Raw genomic sequence first — 20,472 nt, forward strand, 5'->3', positions numbered from 1 at the left:
TAGAAAACCATGAAAATAAAGTTTAGAAGTGGGTGAAAAACTTCCAAGGAAAAAAATTGTCAGAATCATGAATCAGTGTTGGTTCATGAAACATTTTTCCGGTTTCTTGTTTTGGATTTCTATGAGATAGTTTATAGGATCCAGTTGAATTCACCCTTGTTTCCTGACATGCTTCAGGAGGAGGTGTTGGAGATGGAAACCTGCTTTGAAATGCAGTATAACTAGGACACAGTTCCCAGGTGTCTAGCAGGAGGCCTCAAACAACAGACATGTGCAAAGGGACACAGAAAGAGCACCAATGCAGAGAGCACTTTGAAAGGCTCTCAAGGAGCAGACATCACTTCAGAAAATCCATGGGTCACTGTTGGAAAAATAAAAAACATAAAACAAGACGAGGGAAGTGTGGAAAAAATGAACTAGGACAGCTGGTGGCAATTCTGGCTTAAAGAATAAACAGGTTTTTTTTTCCTCAAAAACATTCTAATTTGGTATTGGAAGGGAAACAAAAGGCCAGACTGCAAAGTCATCATTTATACAATACAACTATTGATGCCAATAATGTTTTGCCAAGATACAACTGAACTTGTTTCTTTGAAATATTTTGCCCTACGTTTCCTTTTAAGACATTCCCCACAAAGAAAGAAAACTTTAGCCTAACCCTTACTTCTTGTTAGTAATAAATAAGCAGCGCAGTTATATGCTAGTTGTAACTAGTTTATTCTGAAATCTGCATCGCATAAGATATGCATATATCAATGTTCATGGAAAAAAGCAAACCAGTTTCCTTGTATAAAAGTGATTTTGATTTTTTTTTCAATAGCTATTTACATTTTCTTTTATTGTTGATGTTGTGGTGTCTAAATGCCAAATTTTAAATATTTAATTGATGAAAACACCCCAAAGTAGTACTGTAACTCAATATTATGCATTTAGAGAAAAATAAGGTGATACACTGAAGCATTATACAGAAGACATGAGAAGATTTTTAAGTTCTTGTATAGCACCAGTTATTGTTATAGAATAAACATAATATTGTCTAGGTGTAGTAGTTGCTTTCAATCCTGATAAAAACTGTAAGAAATATACAAGACACCTATCATGAGTGCAAAATATAAATGCTGAGTAAATCCATAAAAGCAATTTCAACAGTTTGACTGGCAACTATATAAAATTAATTTATTAAAATAATATGATTGGCAAGTTTTGTGGAGTTCTTTACATTAGTAAAGCTTATAGTACTGAAGATTTTACTGTCTTTCAAAGGCAAGGCGTGGCTTCAAGTGAATGGTAAATTTTAATTGAGAAAATCCCAATAAATACTAATAAAACCAGTTCTTTAAAAATAAATGCATATAGATCAAGTACGTGAAATGTATGTCTGAAAATAAGGTTATCATTAACATTCTCAAATCACTGTATTGCATAAAGATAGAAGGCCAAGATTAAATGTTTTTACATTTGTCAATTTTTAAAGAAATAGCAACACATTTTGCTTCCTTAAGGGTATGTCAGAATACTACAATTAATGACATGCTAAACCTACATATGGCAAATAATAAAACAAATCATGTTAAGAGTAGAACATGTGCAAGAAAACCTGGTTGAGGACTGAGTTCTCCAGTGCTTAAAACAATAAGAACACAAATGTTAGTATTAATATATTAGTATGAAAAAGTAACTGAATATTAACAGAAAATATGGACATACCTTGTTTTTACCGAGAAATATGAGGAGTGGCCTGTGATGTATATATTGTGGTTACTGACAAAAGGAGAGGCTTTCCTCTTAAACACTGAAGAAGCTACAATTCACATGTGCACATGCATTTCTGTCAAATACAGTAATACAACTTGAAGTATACTAGGTCTGTGCACATTCTCATTTCTTACTTCATTATCCTTCTCCATCACTAAAATGAGCCAAGACAGTTCACATCTGCTCTTCACATCTCTCAAAACATTTTCTTACCTTTTTTTTTAGCAAATTTGCAGTTTAGCAAATAGCTGTGAGGACAGAGCTTATTTTAGCTGTTCTTGCCCTTCCCCACTTCTTTTCCAAATATTATCATTGTATCTCTGGTAGATGTATTTGTAACTAATTTGTAGCCTTAATACTTTGGCCTTGCATAAACCTGGGTAGCCCAAACTTCCTAGCAATAGCATCACAATTCATTGCCATTTAGAAGGTCTTGTAAGTATAAGCTCTACAAACAGGTTATCACTGAAGTTTTACAAGTTGCATATCCAAATTTCACACAGTTATCTTCTACTTAATGCTGCTGGAGCACTGCAGTCTACAAAAGCAACCCCAGGAGAAAAAGCCATAATCAAACCTGAACACATACATACATACATTCACAAATTGATTCTTATGCCCAATATAGGAGAAAAAAAGCAATTTCACACTAACTGTTTTGGCAAGGCCATGAGCAATGCAATAAATTCATAATATTTAGATTCAGATCTTATTTTAATTTGGAAAAAGGTTAGTTTGATGACACTAAAACCAAAACAAAATAAAAAAAAAAGTTGCAGCATGGCATTCCTCTCCTTCCTCAGTATGCTGGAAGAAAAAGATGGCAAATTCTTCAAGTGAATTATAGTTTTCAAAATACACAACATAAAAGCAAGACACACCAACTGTGAAAGGATCGCAGATGATCTGTGTCCCTGAATAATATATGCACACTGTGTGTGACAGGATACAAGTGTACTATGTTTATATAAAAATATACTCAACATTTAATAAACTATACTCTGAACTCTCCTAGGCCAACTTTGCAACAGAAGCTGTAATTTTAATGTATATCCACAGTATTGTTCAGATATTTGTTTTGGGGTGAATTATTTTTTTAATGCTAAACAACAGTGACAATTAGTCATCCTTTTCTTCTACACTCTTTGTACTTTTATCTTTACTTCTATTCTTTCGATCTTTCATCCAGTTGCTAGGGATTCAAACCTCATTAGTCGGCATTTTATAATTCCATGTTAAAAATATAATTATTTCAACTTGAGATAGTATTTTAAGTCACTTCCCTTAAGTATCTGCTTGGGAATTGGTCCAGGAGATGAAATCAACTGAATCTAGTCTTACAGTCCACACTTGGAATACAACAGATGAAATGTAAATAATTACTGAAATGTTGCCTTCATTTTGCGCAGTGTGTCCTGAATTTTTCGTGAATGTTTTTCTGCTGGTATCTGATGGAAGTTGGCACAGTTGTCAGCTGCCAAGGCAGAAACATCTGCATCTTTAAAGTGAGTTATTCTTAGTCTGAGGTAAGATTGCAGCTTGGAATCTGGTGTATACGTGTAAGGATTATCTTGAAATGCATGAACTTGGCTCACAACTTTTGCAATATTTCTTGAAAGAGAATATAGTAAAAAAAAATTAGTTTCTTATGCTGACAATAAAACCAAAACCAAACAAACTCCCCAAACCCAAACTTTAAAAGAAATTCAAAGTCATTAAGCATTCTCTTCTATAGCGTATGTCCCTTTGACTGAAACCATTTAAACTGCTAACTGTGAAATGTTGCATTAGCTTTCATTACCCCTTTAGATAACAGTCTATTTTAAAAAGTTAGGTGACATACGTATATAATTAAAATTATTACCTAAGTTTAGTCCACTTGTAAGCTCCATTTGTCATTGTGAATCCTCCAGTTTCAAGCTGTTGGACATGCATAGCCAAAACATGGGCTGATGGAATTGTTGGAAGTGTTTTGAATCTTTCTCCTTCCATCAAGCACAAGCTGTCACTTTTTAAAAACACCTAGTTTAAAAATGCACACAGATAAATCTCACATTAAGTGCTGGGGCAGGTTTTAAAAGAAGTGCTTGTAGTTCATGTATTTAGTACTATGGATTTGTTTGTCATGAATATTAACTTTTGGCATTGAAGACTCCACTATGAATTAATCTGGTGGCAAACATTTTAAAGCACACAAAATAAGTAATCAAAAGATACTTCATACACAATTGTAATTGTTCTAAATCATAACTAAAATAATATTTTAGAACTTCAATTCAAAATTGCACGGATCAGTAAGAGAATGCCTGTGATAAAATAAACATTTAAGATTTTTCAAAACAGATTACAGCCACAAAATTTCTGCAGACATCGTCAGGAAAGGTGTATTTAATGGTCTAGCTTGCTTTGAAATGTCTTTATTTTTAGTCACATAGGACACATTTTTGAGAAATACTGAGGAAAATTCATGTAAACCTCTTGAATTAAGAGTCAGAAGTCTTAAATTAAAATCTCCTTCATAATACAAAATAATAATTATGGCTTTCATGCTGCAGAGGCACCCACTTAAGCAGAACTTGCATCTTCTCCAACCCCAAATAAGTGTTTTTACATTAAAGACTTCATACTATACCTCAACAGCCTTGAGTTCCTCCATTATTGCAGCTACTTTTGCAGGTAAAATTTTCCATGCCTTACAAGAAAACAAAATACATTTTTGTTTTTCACATTAATGTCTATATGGAAAAAAAGGATTATGTTAAGCATAATAGTTACAGAACAGAGCCCCAAACTTACTGGTAACTGTCGTACAATAAGATTTTCCAAGCCTGCTAGGATTTGCATCGCAGTAGCAAAATTTCTTTGTTCATAGCAGCATTTTGCTATAAGAAGAAATTTTGATAACAAGCTCACCTGCAGCTGAAAAAAAAAAAAAGATATACTCTCTCTCTCTAAAATATATACTAGATGTATATAGTAAATCTACATAATAAAATTAAATGAGAAGGAAAAAAAAGGAGATGTATTTTCTTTTTGAATTTATTACCAAAATTGTTGACTGTAATAACATTTCCCACCAACACAAAAATTCCCATTTCCTGTCACCAAGTTGTTCCTGTCCGACATCTATAATCCTCAGCCAACTCATTTCTTAAATTTTAATAAATTTTGAGATTGCCTACTACAAAACATCCAAGACCCTCCTTGCAAACCAAATTTTTAACTGCCCACTTACAGGTGTACTTCAGAATATTTATGTCAGCTTTGCTGTATAGCAACTCCTATACAATAACTATTTCATAATTAATAATACAATAAAACAATGACAAACCTTAGATGTGTGACATGTTACAATTTCAGCAGCAACCCAGGTGCTGACACTGTCTGCATTTCTTAATAATTGTAGAAGGTACTGGTCTTGTATGCACTTTGACAGAAACAGATTACAGACTTTAAATGAAACTGTCTCAGCAGAAACAGCTCTATGGAGAAAATTGGGAAAAAAAGGCAAAAATAATTGATGTTGACTTTGGATTTTCAAAGAAAATCTTGATTGTGAAGATACCAGCTTCTAACCATTTAAAACGATTTTGCACTGTTTGCAGTCTTCAGTTTATGATCTTTTACAAAGTACATAGTGAGCTATGTCACTTTTTTCCCTATAATTACAAGATAATTATACGTAATTTCAAGATAAGGTTGTAGTATACATTTCTATACATAAAGACACTTTCACCACTTGTTACTAAATAAACCAAACCATCTAATCTGGTGCAAAAAACCAGCCAGAAATCCAAACTCATTAAGAACTGCAGTCATGTAAAAAATTGAGCCTGATACCTAGTGGCACCATACAGTTTGTTTCCCATGCTTGAATGACCAAATCAGTATAAAGCAGCCAATTTAGCCTCTGTCATTTGACAATCTGTAAACAATGAGCTGCTTTAGATGTTCATTCCCTGCTCTTACAAAAAAAGTCTACTACAGATAGTGCAATTAACAAGTATTAATTAAAAGCTAGCCGCATCCACTGAGTACATAAGAAGCAGACATAATAAAATATAATTAGGTCCATGTGGATGGATGAAAACAACAATTACCATTGAGCAAGTAATTTAAATAGGTTAATAACCCCTAATAACTAGGGGAAAATTCTTATCTATCTGTGAATACTTCATACTTCATCTACCTAACAGTACAAAATGAACACTGCATGGAGAAGCTCTGATGTTTCCATCCACGTTCAGAACCCAACTGCACAAAGTCTGGGACAACCTGCTCTCACTGAACTTGCTTAAGGCAGGGAATGTTGTACTACATGATCCTGAGAGGTCTCTTCCAACCTCATCTATTCTGTGACACTACAATGGTCACTGAAATTTTACATACATACAAGCATGCATGATCACGAACCCTGTTTCAGAAACTGTTTTTTTTTTTTTTTTCTGCCAAAATGAAACATTTGAAGCAATCCCCAAGGATAAATCTTCAGAAATATTTTGGTCTGACCCCCTTTAGATTTAAAAGAAATCACCTTTCAAATGTGATCTACCACATAGGTGCACAGGTACACGTACATACAAATGTATATAATCTCCTGAAAGTAAAAGCTATATTAAACAGACTAGTCTGTTGAAAATATGTTAAGTATTTAAAATGTTTCTCTCTTCCTGAATGTATTAAAGGTGTAACATAGTAAGTTATTGTGCATCAACAGAATAGAGGGCAGTTAAAATAAGTAACTTACTTTTGGACAGAAACACATTTGTCTTTAACACCAAGTGCTCTTGAATTTAGAAAGTGTACTGGATGACATTTATTAAATACTTCCTAAACAAAAAGAGCAAGATATAGCTGTTGTTAAGATCAAGCAGTTCTTTAAAAATACTCATGGATAAAATGACAGACAGTTCTTCTCCCCCCACCTCCCCATACCCTCTCTTCAGCAAATTTATCAGAGGGATCACAGTCTAAATTTTACTGTAGAAAGTTCAGAGAAAAATGGATCATCTTAATACAAAGTCTTACGAAGTAATACAAAAAAGCTTGAAAGAGGGTTGGAAAAACCTAAGGAAAGAAGGCTGAGTAAAATGTAAGAAGACAGGTATTATTTGTACTTCTAAGTAAACCTAGACCTCTGTACCTGTTGCAGTAATGTCAGCTGACAACAAAGCTGTTGCACACTGTATTCTATTAAGAGATACGGTCCTACTTCATCTGCTTTAGTGAAGGAAACTGGGAATTCTTCTGTAAAAGTGTTATAGCATGGCTTTGGCAAAACTGATGAACCAGTGTACAGTCGCTCTCTCTGGTATTGTGCAATTGGTCCCACACCTTTGGAAAGTTTCCAGTTAAAGTTCTGTAGCAAAGAAAAAAAACAAACTGCAACTTCTTTAAAGCAAACAGTTTCATTTAAAGTCTGCAAACTTGATGTAACTTCCTGGAATGTTCTGTTAAAGAAACACCCTTGTGGACACAAAACTTTTCAGTTCATCTTCAAGGTTAGCCCAGACACCGATTGGTTTATTCAACACTACTATTTTAAGCTAATACTCACAGTCGATGAGTCTGTATGGTAGGTTGTCAGCTCAGTATTTAAAACAGGCTTGCTGCTATAATATGGTTCATATTCTTAAGTTCTATATTTTATATTCTACATCTTACTAATTCTTGTACTCTTTTTGCTTAGCATCAAGCATCCTTTCCAAAGAAATATTTGGTTTTCCATTCTTTTCCTTTTTTCTATCTTCCAGTATCATAAAAATAGAGTGACAGTAAAACAAGTCCATGTTTCTCTATTCTGCTTTCCCTTTATTGGTTGAATCCCCAGCATACTCCATTCAATTCTGCACCTTTTTCAGAAGGCTGATTCTAAATTCAACTTACACATTACAGATATGTTTGACTTCCACCTGTCATTTTGGTCACTCTGTTGAGAGAGGTCTTTTTTTCAGGAAAAGTATTATACAGCATGTTCCGGCTCTGGGGTTTTCACTAGCACACTGTATAAATCAGTAAATGTGGACAAAAGTTTAGACAAGTTTTTGCTACAAGCTTTGAAGTTTCAGTAGAAACCCTCTCACCTCCTGCTGTTGTAAGACTATATTTGTAGTCTTACAAAGATATATGCCCAATAAAAAGCATTTATCTTTGACAAGGAGGAAAAGGTTTCCTAGGTGAGTCACATGCTAGTATCAAGGATGAACAGTTCAAGTTCTCTCAAAATTATTATCTGTTCTATGTTACTGAAACAGCAGACAAGGCACAATTAAGGTTTAAGATTATTTCCACAGTTATAGAACAGTTTAGGCCTTAAATACTTCCAACAGAAAATTTAAAATGCACGTAGATAATTTTTGCGAAATCAGAATTTTGACCATGAGCTGGATCTCTAGTTTTTGTCAGAAAATAATCAACGGAAATGTGTTCCATATACAGCAGTCTGGTGAAAAGACATACCTTTCTGGAAACGTCTTCTGAGAGTTTTTTACATATGGAATGTAATGTTTTTCTGTCCTCCTCACCTTCCTCTTCACATTTGTCCAGGCTGGAGCTCTGATAAGCCCTGCCACTTCTCCTGGCAGAAGCATCCTCAAGCAATGACAACAAGCGCTCACCATAGCCATTTAATGGAGCAACCTGTAAATGCAAAACAGGTTAGCAGAATATTGAACTCAATTTCCCACAAAATATAAGCAAGACAATACAGTTGAAAAATTCATGTCTGTCCAAAGCCAGACATATTCAACATAGCTGTCAAAGACAAGAGTATATTTCTTTTACTTTAATTGTAATTAGGACAGTTTTTTTGCAATAAGAATCTTACATATACCCTAACTGACTTAAATTAATTACATTTTTTTCCCCCCTTTAAGCCTCTACTGAAATTCTGACTTACCTTGGAAGAAATAAATTCTTTTAGGGTGCATAAAAGATCAGTATTTGTTTCAAAGTCTACACTGTAGCAGTCTTCAATCCAAGCCTGCAGGATGTAGAAACTCCGGTTACATATTTTGGTAAGTGAGGTGGAAGGATCCAGGCTTGCACTGGTGAGAAGAAAAAGGAACCGTTTTAACCAAAACTGATATCCAATCCAAATTTAAAAATAGTTGTTCAATAAACCACAAGTTTATTTTCAAAGTGTTAAGGCATTATGTGTTCAAAAAATCACAAATATTATTTGGTAATGACTGTACTATCTAAACTCCTGAGCTTCATGTTTCTAGAATCCAAAGTTCTATGGAAACAAAGCTGTGGTTGTACTTACAACCCATCACTGAACAACCATTAAAAGTAAGAATCCAGAACTAAAAAAAAAAAAAAAAAGTACTGTCATATATAGCACTTGCTCTAGGGTCACTCTCACTTTTCGAGAGAGTCTTACAAAAATACCCATCAAAATTCAATTTAATTAAATAGAGCTGTTCAGAAACAGCTATTTGCCCTTGGGAGGGGACACAACAGGGGACAACTGTGCTTTAATACAATTTTTCACAGGAAATTACTGTACCTGGACAAAGTGCTGCTGATTCTATCAAAAAGAAACTGCAAAAATTCTTCTTGTGTGCAGAAATAGCGAAATGTGTAGAGAAACTGCTGTACATAGCCTTCTAAAAATGCATTTCTGTGAAGAACAAGAAAAACTTCAGACAAGTAAAATCACATTTTCTTCTTGTATCAGACTACAGCAGTAGAAAAAAATTCCTCAAAATATCATGAATTAACAGGGATTTTAAATTCTGAAGCTCTACTAAAAACCCGACTCCTTTTTATTTTATTTTTACACATCAAATATTATGATTGCCAGCACAATCATAATTTGAATGAAATTATAAAAAATAAAAAGCATAATTTGTTTTAAAAAAAGTTTCTCTATTTGCAATTTTGTGAATAACCACTTTGACATTTCCATTATGATAAAAAATTAATATTTTTCCCCATCATCTCACTTTAAAAGATTTTTATTATAATAAGAGCATAAAAAGTAGATATCTTAAACAACAAAATATTTCCTGTAGCTCTCATGAGAGTAGTGGTTGTTTTAACAATGGAATATACTCATTACACACATTTAAAATGTGCACATTTTTCTTTTTTATACACCCACATACTCTCAAGGTCTGAACACAGACTAATTGTCCTGTCTCCCTGATGGTTTATGGCTAACCATAAAAATTTGGGTTTGATACATGTGGGAGCTTCATTCTTCACTTTGTGCATGAGCTGCTGAGAAAAATTCACAGGAAAAAAAGAGGCTTATAAATGGTGGAAGCAAGGACAGGTAGCCTGGGGTCAGGGATGTTGTCCGGGAAGTCAGGGACTGGGTTAGGAAAGCGAAGGCCCAGTTGGAGCTAAACTTGGCTAGGGATGTTAAAGATAATAGGAAGGGACTTTATAGGTATGTAGCGGCTAAAAAGCAAATTAGGGACAATGTAGGCCCCCACCGGAAACTTTCGGGAGAACTGGCTACACAGGACTTGGAGAAGGCTGAGGTTCTGAATGACTTCTTTGCCTTGGTCTTCACTGGCAAAGGCTCTGACTGCACCACCCAAGTCTTGGAAAGTGGATGCAGGGACTGTGAAAACCTAGACCTTGGGCCCACTGTATGAAGGGATACGGTTTGAGACCATTTTAAGAACCTGAATGTACACAAGTCCATGGGCCCTGTTGAAATCCATCCACGGGTCCTGAAGGAGCTGGTGAATGAAGTTGCTAAGCCACTGGCCATCATATTTAAAAAATCATGGCAGTCAGATGAAGTTCCTGATGACTGGAAAAAGGGAAATATAACACCCATTTTCAAGAAGGGGAAAATGGATGACCCAGGGAATTACAGTCAGTCTCACCTCTGTGCCTGGCAAAATCTGGGAGCTGATTCTCCTGGAAGGCATGCTAGGGCACATGAAAAACAACAAGGTGCTTGGTGACAGCCAGCATGGCTTCACTAGGGGGAAATCCTGCCTGACCAATTTGGTGGCCTTCTATGATGGGGCTACAAAAGTGATGGACAGGGGTAGAGCAATTGGCATCATCTACCTGGACTTGTGCAAAGCGTTCGACACTGTCCCACATGACATCCCTGTCTCTAAACTGGAGAGACATCAGTTTGATAGGTGGACCACTCAGTGGATAAAGAACTGGATGGATGGTCGCATGCAAAGAGTTGTGGTCAACGGTTCAATGTCCGGCTGGAAACCAGTAATGAGTGGTGTCCCTCAGGGATTGGTGTTGGGACCAGTCTTGTTCAACATCTTTGTTAATGACATGGATAGTGGGATAGAATGTGTCCTCAGCAAGTTTGCCGATGACACCAAGCTGTGTGGTTCGGTTGATACGCTGGAGGGAAGGAATGCCATTCAGAGGGACCTTGACACGCTTGTGAGGTGGGCTGATGCCAACCTCATGAAGTTTAACCATGACAAGTGCAAGGTCCTACACCTGGGTTGGAGCAATCCCAGGCACAGCTACAGGTTGGGTAAAAAGGAAAGTCAGTGCAGCCCTGCAGAAAAGGACCTGGGGGTGTTGGTTGATGAGAAAATGAACATGAGCCAGCTGCAGTGTGTGCTTGTAGCCCAGAAAGCCAACCATATCCTGGGACACGGAACTGTTAGAACAAGTCCAGAGGAGGGCCACGAGGATGATCAGGGGACTGGAGCACCTCCCACATGAAGACAGGCTGAGAAAGTTGGGGCTGTTCAGCCTGGAGAAGAGAAGGCTGCGTGGAGACCTCATAGCAGCCTTCCAATATCTGAAGGGGGCCTACAGGGATGACGGTGAGGGACTATTCATTAGGGACTGTAGTGACAGGACAAGGGGTAACAAGTTGAAACTTAAACAGCAGAGGTTTAGATTGGATATAAGGAGGAAGTTGTTTACTGTAAGGGTGGTGAGGTACTGGAATGGTTTGCCCAGGGAGGTTGTGAATGCTCCATCCCTGGCAGTGTTCAAGGCTAAGCTGGATGAAGCCTTGGGTGATATGGTTTAGTGTGAGGTGTCCCTGCCCATGGCAGGGGGGTTGGAACTAGATGATCTTGAGGTCCTTTCCAACCCTAACTATTCTATGATTCTATGATTCTTTGAATATTAACTACCAGGAACAGCAACAGACAGGGTAAGTAACTGATTCTGAAAAGTCAGGATGACCTGGAGGAAGCAGCTGGGACTAAGTTGCTCCCTCTATAGTGGCACAAGTCTGATGAAGTCTCTCAGGCAGTTTCCATCCTTCATACTGTTGTGTCTCAGGCACCCTAAAACAACATTGCCCTCACCCTAGTCGAAGATTAAAAGACATCTTTGTCCCCATTTAAGCCCTGAAAGAAACCTGCATCTTGATCAGTACCAAGGACTGGGGCAATAATCTGTAAAACATTTTCATATCCAGACCCTATTAATAAGGATTATCAATTTTTATGTTTTGAAGAATTGTCATCCTGCTGGTAGTAACATAAAGCCTTGATTCCATGGCAACCATAAGAGCAAAACCTTAAATAAATACAGGATTAAAAAGTTGTTAAGTTATTAGGTTTTGATTTATTATCAAATACTTCAAGTTTTAATTGAATCCAAACTTAACAGTTTGGCCTATTTCTTATCAGGCTGTCTTTTGCCATTTCCATGCCCATTTCTGTAAATAACTGTTCACAGAAATAACATTAAACTTGATTCAAGAGAGGGAAATTTATGCAGTGTTGAGGAACTAGGATTTATCAGACTGTTTTTCCCTGAATTAGCAACTATGCCTCAACCCACCCCAAATTAAGGACACTCAAAAGATACTATACCTAGAATATAAATAAGCCATTAAACCAAGTGGTGTACCAGCCTGCAGAACTCTTACTCCATTTTGACTATTACACTGGTGTTTCTCTGTGTTATAGTAAAGAAGCACTGATGACTCATCTGTAGGCGTCACATCCACCATGTCAGTTCTCCTGTTGTGAATGACTGTAGGCAGCACCCAGGATTCCACACCCCACTGCTCTGCGTACATGATCTGCTCAAAGATGCAAAGCCATGAAAACATAAACCATAGGAAACTAAAGAGGAAAATCCACACAAAATGCACTCAAAGCCTAATTGCATTTCATTATGCAACTGATTTATTTATTTTTATTTTTTTAAACTTCTAAGCAATACTAATAGCAGTTACTTTTTCTTTTGCTAATTTAGATCCTACTTAATTTGGCACTTTGACACAAAACGTTTTGCATTTCATATACTGAATTGATCAGCCAACTACACTGATGCAGTAATGAAATGACAAATGAAACACAAGCAAAATACAGTCTGACTTGCCTGCACATATTTCTTCACCAGTTCAAGAAACTGTACTTTTGATTTAATCTCCTGTAGCTGTTCTCTTAGTTTGGGCAACACAGATTTAGTTTCAGGACCTTTAAATTTAAAACACACAGTGTAAGAACATCACTGATTCTGATTTACAGGGAAAAATAAAATAAAATCCTTGAAAGTACTACACATCCATTTCATTATTAGCAAGCTGCTGTAATCTTACCTTTGCTGCTCCTTTCTTTCTGCAACAGTTTCTGGTAAAACTTTATGGTCTTTCTGTAATTTTTTGTCTCCATCATTAGCAATTGTTCTAATTCCTATTTAAAGAGAAAAAGGATTCTGATCAGAAGGGTAAAAGCAAGGTTCTAGTGAGAAACAGAAGTTTAAGAAGAAAATTATTTTGTATGAAAAAGAGAACATCCAAACAAACAATAATATATCAACTGGGAAAAACTTTCTTTCACACCTCTGCTTACAGGGAAGCTACAACAGGCATCACCTGTCCCCATGAAAGCATTAGTTATGGCACAGTGCTACAACTTCAGAACTAGAACTAGTTTGTGTTTGACGAGACTGCACTGAAGTTTGCTTGAATCCATTTTTATAAATATGTCTTTAGTTATAATTGCACTTACCTTATTGTTTTCCAGAACAGTTAAAAAAGTTATACTCAGAAGTCATTCAGAATTAAAAGTGATGGCTTCTGAAATCAGTGCAGACCACAGAAAATCTCTGTTAAGTAGCTGACCTATATTTGCAGCAAGAACTGAACGTTTGACGAAAGGGATGCTTTCATTCAAACATGTAGAATTACATTATATTACAGAACCAGGTCAGAAAGCAGACAGGAAAGCTGCTCCATAAGGGACATAATAATTTTGAAGTTCGGATGACATATTTTATATTTATGCATTTTACATAATTGAAAAAATGAACTAAATTTCTATAGAATTGTATAACTTAAGCAATGGATAAAATTAAATTATATTGGGATTCTCACATTAATATAAAAGTTAATGTAAACATTTATAATTGTTTGCATATCAAAGGTTTTATTACTTTACCAACCAATGAAAATGGGCCATCCGCTTTGGGTTCAGATTCTTATTTATTATGATGAGTGCAGTGTTTTATAGAAGTGGTGGCTTTTGCACTTGGGTCCTAAGCTAAATACCAGTGACCTAGTTACATGAAACAGCATTTTAAATGGAATAAGTTCACTGAATACAGCAGACAGAACTCCCACAAGTACAGCAATCAGAAAACACATAGCTCAGAGCTAACATATCAAACAACAGATTGGTAAATAGGTTAGCTTTAATGGGAAGGGCTTACTAGAAATTAATTTAACTTTGAGGAAAACCTGTCACTGTTTTTCAGAAAAGCTCAAAAGGTTTAACAACATAGTTCATTAGCAGGAAGAGTCACAAAAGCCCTGTAGATTTTTAAAACACTGCTACATAGGCATCACATAGAGAATAATGAAAGTACAGAAAAGCTATTACCTGATTCTGAATTAGAAATTGCTTGCTTTTACTTAAAGGCTTGGTTTTGTTTCATCAATTAAATTGAAAGCAAGTTGATTAAGACACTATGAACACAGAGAGGGAATCAGAAAGAGTGGTCACTTTCTGATGCTTGGAATCTGATGGGCAGAAGTGGTTTGTCACATAAATAAACTCAGGTGAGTAGAAATAAAGTCAGTAGCAAATTCTCAGTCTATTCCCCAACATTTTCCAGTTTAGGTAGGTCTAGGATATAAACATTTTTTATGAAGCTATGCATTCAATGGTTCAACTCCTTCTGAAATACATTTATTTGTCAGGACATACTTCTGTAGAACATTCCTTCGTCTAGGGCATAAAGTAATGATAGAGTGACTTTGCTCTACTTGGGAAGATTACAAATTCCAATCTGTCCTTGAAGCATAAGTTTTTTACATCCTGAGGGGTGACTCCAACAAAGGATGCAGAATATTGGCAGAAGAGAAAGGAAAAGAAAAAAGGAAGGGGAAAGGGGAAACTGTGGCCAGGACATGCAAAACCTTTGCTAGCAACAACCTTGTCACAGCTTGGGTGCACTAAGTTTAGTGGAAACTCTTACAAGTAGCTTATGAGATCTAGCAGATAGCTGAACTTAGTGTGTGCAAAGAAGAAAAGAGCAAAGGCTAATGGTGAAGGCTTGGGGCTGCAAAAAAAACCTGAAGCCAGCTTATCAGACTATGGAAAAAACTCCTCTTATTACAAGGGCAGACCTGGACATCCCCCTGGAGAAATGGCAGCCCTGGTACCTGCCCTCCCTTCAAGGACTTGGTTTGCTTTGCCTGTATTACACTCTGTATGATGGTGCAAAATCAGCAGCTCCTGGATTAGAGATTATGTGATGCAGGGGACATACATTTGTTTGCCTTATAAGGACTAACTTTTCTAAATGCATATTAACCTTTGCTGACCTTAAGAAGCATAAAGAACTGATAAGCACCTGAACTGCAATGAACTGATAAGCACTTACACAGTAAAGCATCGATTATTTTTATGACACTTGAAAGTATCACCTTGATGCATACATATTTTATTTTTTATGCTATTTCACATTACTTCCAAACATAAAAGTGCATTACATTTTTTGAATCATAACTTGATTAATCCTACTGTCAATATTGTAAAACATTTGTTGTATGATGAACTTTTTGCATCTTATTAAGTCACAACCTAAGGTGCAGACAATATCTAACAGTTCCCAGTAGAAAAATAGAAAAGTTTATTATTTTTATGGCAGAATACTTAATTCTGCCATAAATGTATGTTCCGGCATGCAGAGTTTCTCAGAACTTTTGTGTTCTCAAACCTACTTACAGGTATACAAAATTAAGGAACAAAATAAATTGAATTGCATTTAGTTTTAGAATGTGAATAAATATGCATTTGAATTATAGTAATATTTTCATAGGAGAGATTCGTGTATTAGTGAAATGTACATGTCTCCAAAACTGTAATTTGTTGTGTGGTTAGACTCTCATTCAATACTCAGTTCTAGCTGCAGACTAGACTTGCATTGACCAAGCAGAGTTATTCCTATGAAAGAGAAGTGCTACTAAGCTGGGACAAACGTAGTGAAGCTCAAATGTGTAACTACCTTTAAACATTCACTCTTTGAAACAGCGACTCTTAAACATTGCTTTAGTGCATTTTACTACAAAGCTGTAAAATCAGGTCAACTTTATTGCTAACTTTTCAAAAATCTGTCAAAGACCTGGGGCAAGAAGTAGGTTAATATAGTTCTTGTTAGACAATGAAAATTAGACTACAATTAATCAAGGAGCTGGTTTCTGAAATAAAACTGGTTTGATGAATCAGGAAGCAAAGAGACAGGAGAAAGAAGCTGGGCAGGGCTGCTTAGCACCTACATGTTGATATCGGATTGTCTTCAGAGCTTGGAATCATCATCTCCTGACTGTTGCAATATCAGAAAAATAAATTTCAGTTTCATACTTTTTCTCTTTCTTATATATATTGACCACTTAAAACTTGTAACAGTTTATCTCATTTCTGCAATCCTGCTAATAGTTTTATTTCAGAAATTGTCATTACTGATGGAGTTTGGAAAAACAGTAAGACTTCAGAAAGGTTTTCTTTGCTCAGGTTAAATGTTCAAGATTGCTGCAATTAGAGAAATATGATCCTGTAAGTTTTTATTTTAAACACATTTGGAAAAAGCTGGATTTCACAGAAAGTCAGTGGACTAATGCCAGCAAAAAGTTTAAAGCTGTTGATGCTATGGTAGTGAAAGAGATAAAAATAGTCAGGAGACCAAAAAGTAACTGGTATTTTAAAGTATCCTTTGCTGAAATTGTAGCAACAAGACACTTAAAACACATTTTAACTAAAAATTATTAAATAATATTTAAAAATATTATGGTTTTAAGATTATATACCTGAATATTCTAGTATGCCAAGACTTTTGTATAAATAGTACAAGTGAGAATATAAGTATCTGCACATACATGCTTTTTCTGAAATTAACTCTTCTTTTGCAGTGTATTCAAAACATTTCTATGCCATACAAGTGTATTTAATCTTCCATTAATGATCTTCTCTGAATATAAACTGGAATATAAACTGAATTTGACTTAATAAAAAAATGACAATTTATAATTGTATTCCTTGTAACTTGGATACAAAGTGATGTCACAAATTAGGAAAACTATTTATGTAAGATACCAAGCTTCTATTGTCTCCAAATAATTATTTAATTCTTGTTTGTCCATCTGGCCTCATATGCAGTCCAGATCACATACATTATTTCTGTATTACTGAGAGAGAATAAGATCAGAGTCTAATTTCTGTCTGGCTATTAAGATTTCAGATTTTAGATACCATTAGGAAGATTAGTTCATTTATCCTCAGAGTAGTGTGTTATCTTTTTCAGGTATCAGAATGTACATTCTTTTGCTCTCTAAACGAATTATTTACTAATTGCTAAACCAAGCTTTGTATCAATAGTAATTGTCCTCCAGTGGAATATTCTGGGCATGAACACAATATAATTTTCTACAGAGATACCTCATGATTCTCTCCCCCCCAGCTTCCTGCATTGTTGTTGAGTTAGCCAAGCTCTTACGTATTAATGCCAATAGGAGCCATGTGTAATAGTACGCATTGATTTCATAAGCAAATTCCAAAGCAAACTGTAAACACCATAAATCATGCTTCATTTTTGTTGTATATCTCTTAAATAGGGAAAACAATTGCCAAGAACTCAGAAGATAACTTTTGAATCAAACTAAGTTGACAAGTAGCCTGTAAAATCTCAAAGTCAAAAAGACTGCCTGTTGAAACAGAAAAATCTTTTCAGATGCTTATGAAAAATCCTTTACTTGCAAAAATCTGCTCTTCCATCAAAAACTATCCTTCAAGTAAGGGAGATTATACAAGCCAATTTTTTCTCTAGTTGGCATGCTTACACAGGATTAAACAGCTTTACAGGATTAAAAATAGGACTTCTTGAGTAGATAGAAATTTGAGGGTGACAAATCTGAAAACTCTTTAAAAAAATATTTATTTTTATACAAAGCAATAGGTTCTCATGCTATTTTCTCCTGTAGACTTACACTTGAGTATTAAGGAGCTTTAACTTGCTGAAAAAGACCAGTGCAGGTCTTGTTCATCTTTATTAAGCATGTATCTGGCAGAAACAATCATAATACCTAAACTAGACAACTAATCATTCTCAAGGACACAAAGAGATTCCAGGTGTCCCTATACTAACAGGTTTTCCCGTAACACCAACTCATTTACATTTCCTTCCCATGAGCCAGCTCAACCTATACGGATTTTTACATTTTTATATATTATCTTTACTCTGTAGCTTTGGACCCACAATATTAAGAAAATATTTACAAAGTGAAGCTCATTATACATAGATGCACAAATGTGAAATGGAAGTAAATATGATCAATATAATGTTTTAGGTAATCGAAGACCTTTATTTTGGAATACTAGCCTGGTTTATTAGTCACACTTCACAAATCTTAAGGATTTTAAACCACGTATGAGTCAGTATTTACAAGAAGAAAGAGTTTCAACTCACTAGAACAAAACAATTATTATAATTCTTTCAACCAGCAAATAAAGAGGTATCATAATGATTTTAAATCAATGTACTCACCACTTTTTTAGCATCTATATTTTGCGACTCACTTGATTTCTGCTTTCCAAGGTTTTTCATGTAATTATGAACTTCTGAATCAAAACATTCAGCTCCATAAAATGCACTGCTCCAACCAGGACTACAGTTATGAAAGTCAGGTAGGTTGGGAGACACAAGGTAGCTGCTTCCAGCTATCTTTATCATAGTCTTTTCCTCAGGTTCTATATTTTCTTCTGCAAAGCCTGGACCAATACAACTGCCATTGCCTTGTAAACATAGTTGCTCTTTCTCTATGGGGACAGTATTCTGCAGCCTCAATTCTTTTTTGATATTATCCGAAGGTGACTCATCAAATTCCATTTCACCTGATGATGTATTTATCATAGGCTCAGCCTTCACACCAAAGGCTGCTTCCCCTTCTCCTAAAGAGGGTGTATGGGGGAAAAGAAATAACAGTCATGTGCTGTGATGCATGCTTTGCTGAACTTAAACACTACACATACAAACAGTTACGAGGCTACCTATGTGCTCTAACAGTGGTGTTAGATGCTTATTTTGGCTCTGTGCTTCTGCACAGTGATAAAGGTTGAAGACATTTCAGAACTATTAAGCAACAGTTAATACAATTATGAAAATAACACAATATTTTCTGTGCACATGGAACAAGCATTTAAAAAAAGCTAAGTGCAGAAGCTTTAAAACAAAAGAAAAAGTATGTCAGACCTGTGCAAGCATTAGTAAAAAGCTTAGCTCTTGAGGTTTTTTCCATCCGTAAGTTTTGAAGTTTTTATTCCATACATAGAAGGCAAGAATATTTTATATAGCCAAAGGGGACATAGATGTTAAACTTTCTACTTGTACAGGACTCACTCCCTTGAGCTATGATGGGACTTTACAGTTCTAACCGATATTACCAAACTTAAGGGGAAAAAGAGACAGTTACAGGTTGGTATGATGACAGGAGCTTTTACACTTGCCAGTAGTGTCCCTTTTTTCAAGTGGAAAGTCTCCCTTTTCACCTGAGCAACCCTCTGGGGCTTAGATATGCCACCCTGGAGTCAAATGGACCTAAACTACTGGTGCAAAGAAATCACATATCCCATGGGAGAGCCTGGCTCTACATTTGCAGTCATTCTGAGGCAAAACAAAAGACTGTAGCATAGAATGACAGCAGCCAAGTGCAAACTTAACTTTTACGGCAAAACATAAATTTGTAAAACGTATGGATATAATCCATTCTGTAAAGAACACACAGTTTAATCAAAACAGAGAAGTAACCAAGTTTAAATGCTTACACTTGGCTGAACTATCCTGAGAAAAAAAACAAAACCACACCAAAAAAAAAGGAAAAAAAAAACCCCAAACACAAAAGCAACTGGGAAATACTGAGACAACAGCAACCAAATATAAGCTGTTCATGAATATATCAAGCCCAGAAAGGGTAATGGTTTTGTTATAATAATGGGATTTGCCAGTCCCAGCTCACTTTCTAGTTCAGTTACTGAAAACTCAAAATGTGAAGTACAAATAAACAATCCACTAATATTATAACCTCAATGAGTGCCCTGCAATGGTGTCCTGTAACCAAGATTGTGATTAAAAGACAGAACTATCTTCATTATCCTTTGTCCTACTGTCATTTTGCTATCTATCTTTAAAAAGGCACTTCAGTGGATAGAATAGGGAAGTGGAAGAATACGTAAGAGAGATGTAAATACTCTTATTTTTTACCTGTTTATGAAAACCCTTTTGATGAAGTTAGAAACACCCATTTAA

The 20,472-nt window shown here is 35.6% G+C and overlaps 1 protein-coding gene across 1 annotated transcript in view; it reads right to left on the reverse strand.

Moving 5' to 3' along the window:
* Positions 1-2,542: 2,542 nt before the first annotated feature.
* KNDC1 (kinase non-catalytic C-lobe domain containing 1) overlaps positions 2,543-20,472 on the reverse strand; it is a 64,975-nt gene continuing 47,045 nt past the window's right edge. The window contains exons 17-30 of the mRNA XM_005144064.4: positions 18,715-19,118; positions 13,271-13,364; positions 13,051-13,148; positions 12,537-12,748; positions 9,266-9,379; positions 8,654-8,801; positions 8,215-8,394; positions 6,899-7,114; positions 6,503-6,585; positions 5,087-5,237; positions 4,552-4,674; positions 4,388-4,447; positions 3,620-3,777; positions 2,543-3,366 (exon numbers count right to left, since the gene is read on the reverse strand). Coding sequence (XP_005144121.2) covers positions 3,135-3,366; positions 3,620-3,777; positions 4,388-4,447; positions 4,552-4,674; positions 5,087-5,237; positions 6,503-6,585; positions 6,899-7,114; positions 8,215-8,394; positions 8,654-8,801; positions 9,266-9,379; positions 12,537-12,748; positions 13,051-13,148; positions 13,271-13,364; positions 18,715-19,118 — 2,273 coding nt within the window. The 3' untranslated portion in view covers positions 2,543-3,134. The remainder of the gene's footprint in view (positions 3,367-3,619; positions 3,778-4,387; positions 4,448-4,551; positions 4,675-5,086; positions 5,238-6,502; positions 6,586-6,898; positions 7,115-8,214; positions 8,395-8,653; positions 8,802-9,265; positions 9,380-12,536; positions 12,749-13,050; positions 13,149-13,270; positions 13,365-18,714; positions 19,119-20,472) is intronic.

This window comes from Melopsittacus undulatus, chromosome 4 (assembly GCF_012275295.1).
Source record: "Melopsittacus undulatus isolate bMelUnd1 chromosome 4, bMelUnd1.mat.Z, whole genome shotgun sequence".
Lineage (NCBI taxonomy): Eukaryota > Metazoa > Chordata > Aves > Psittaciformes > Psittaculidae > Melopsittacus > Melopsittacus undulatus.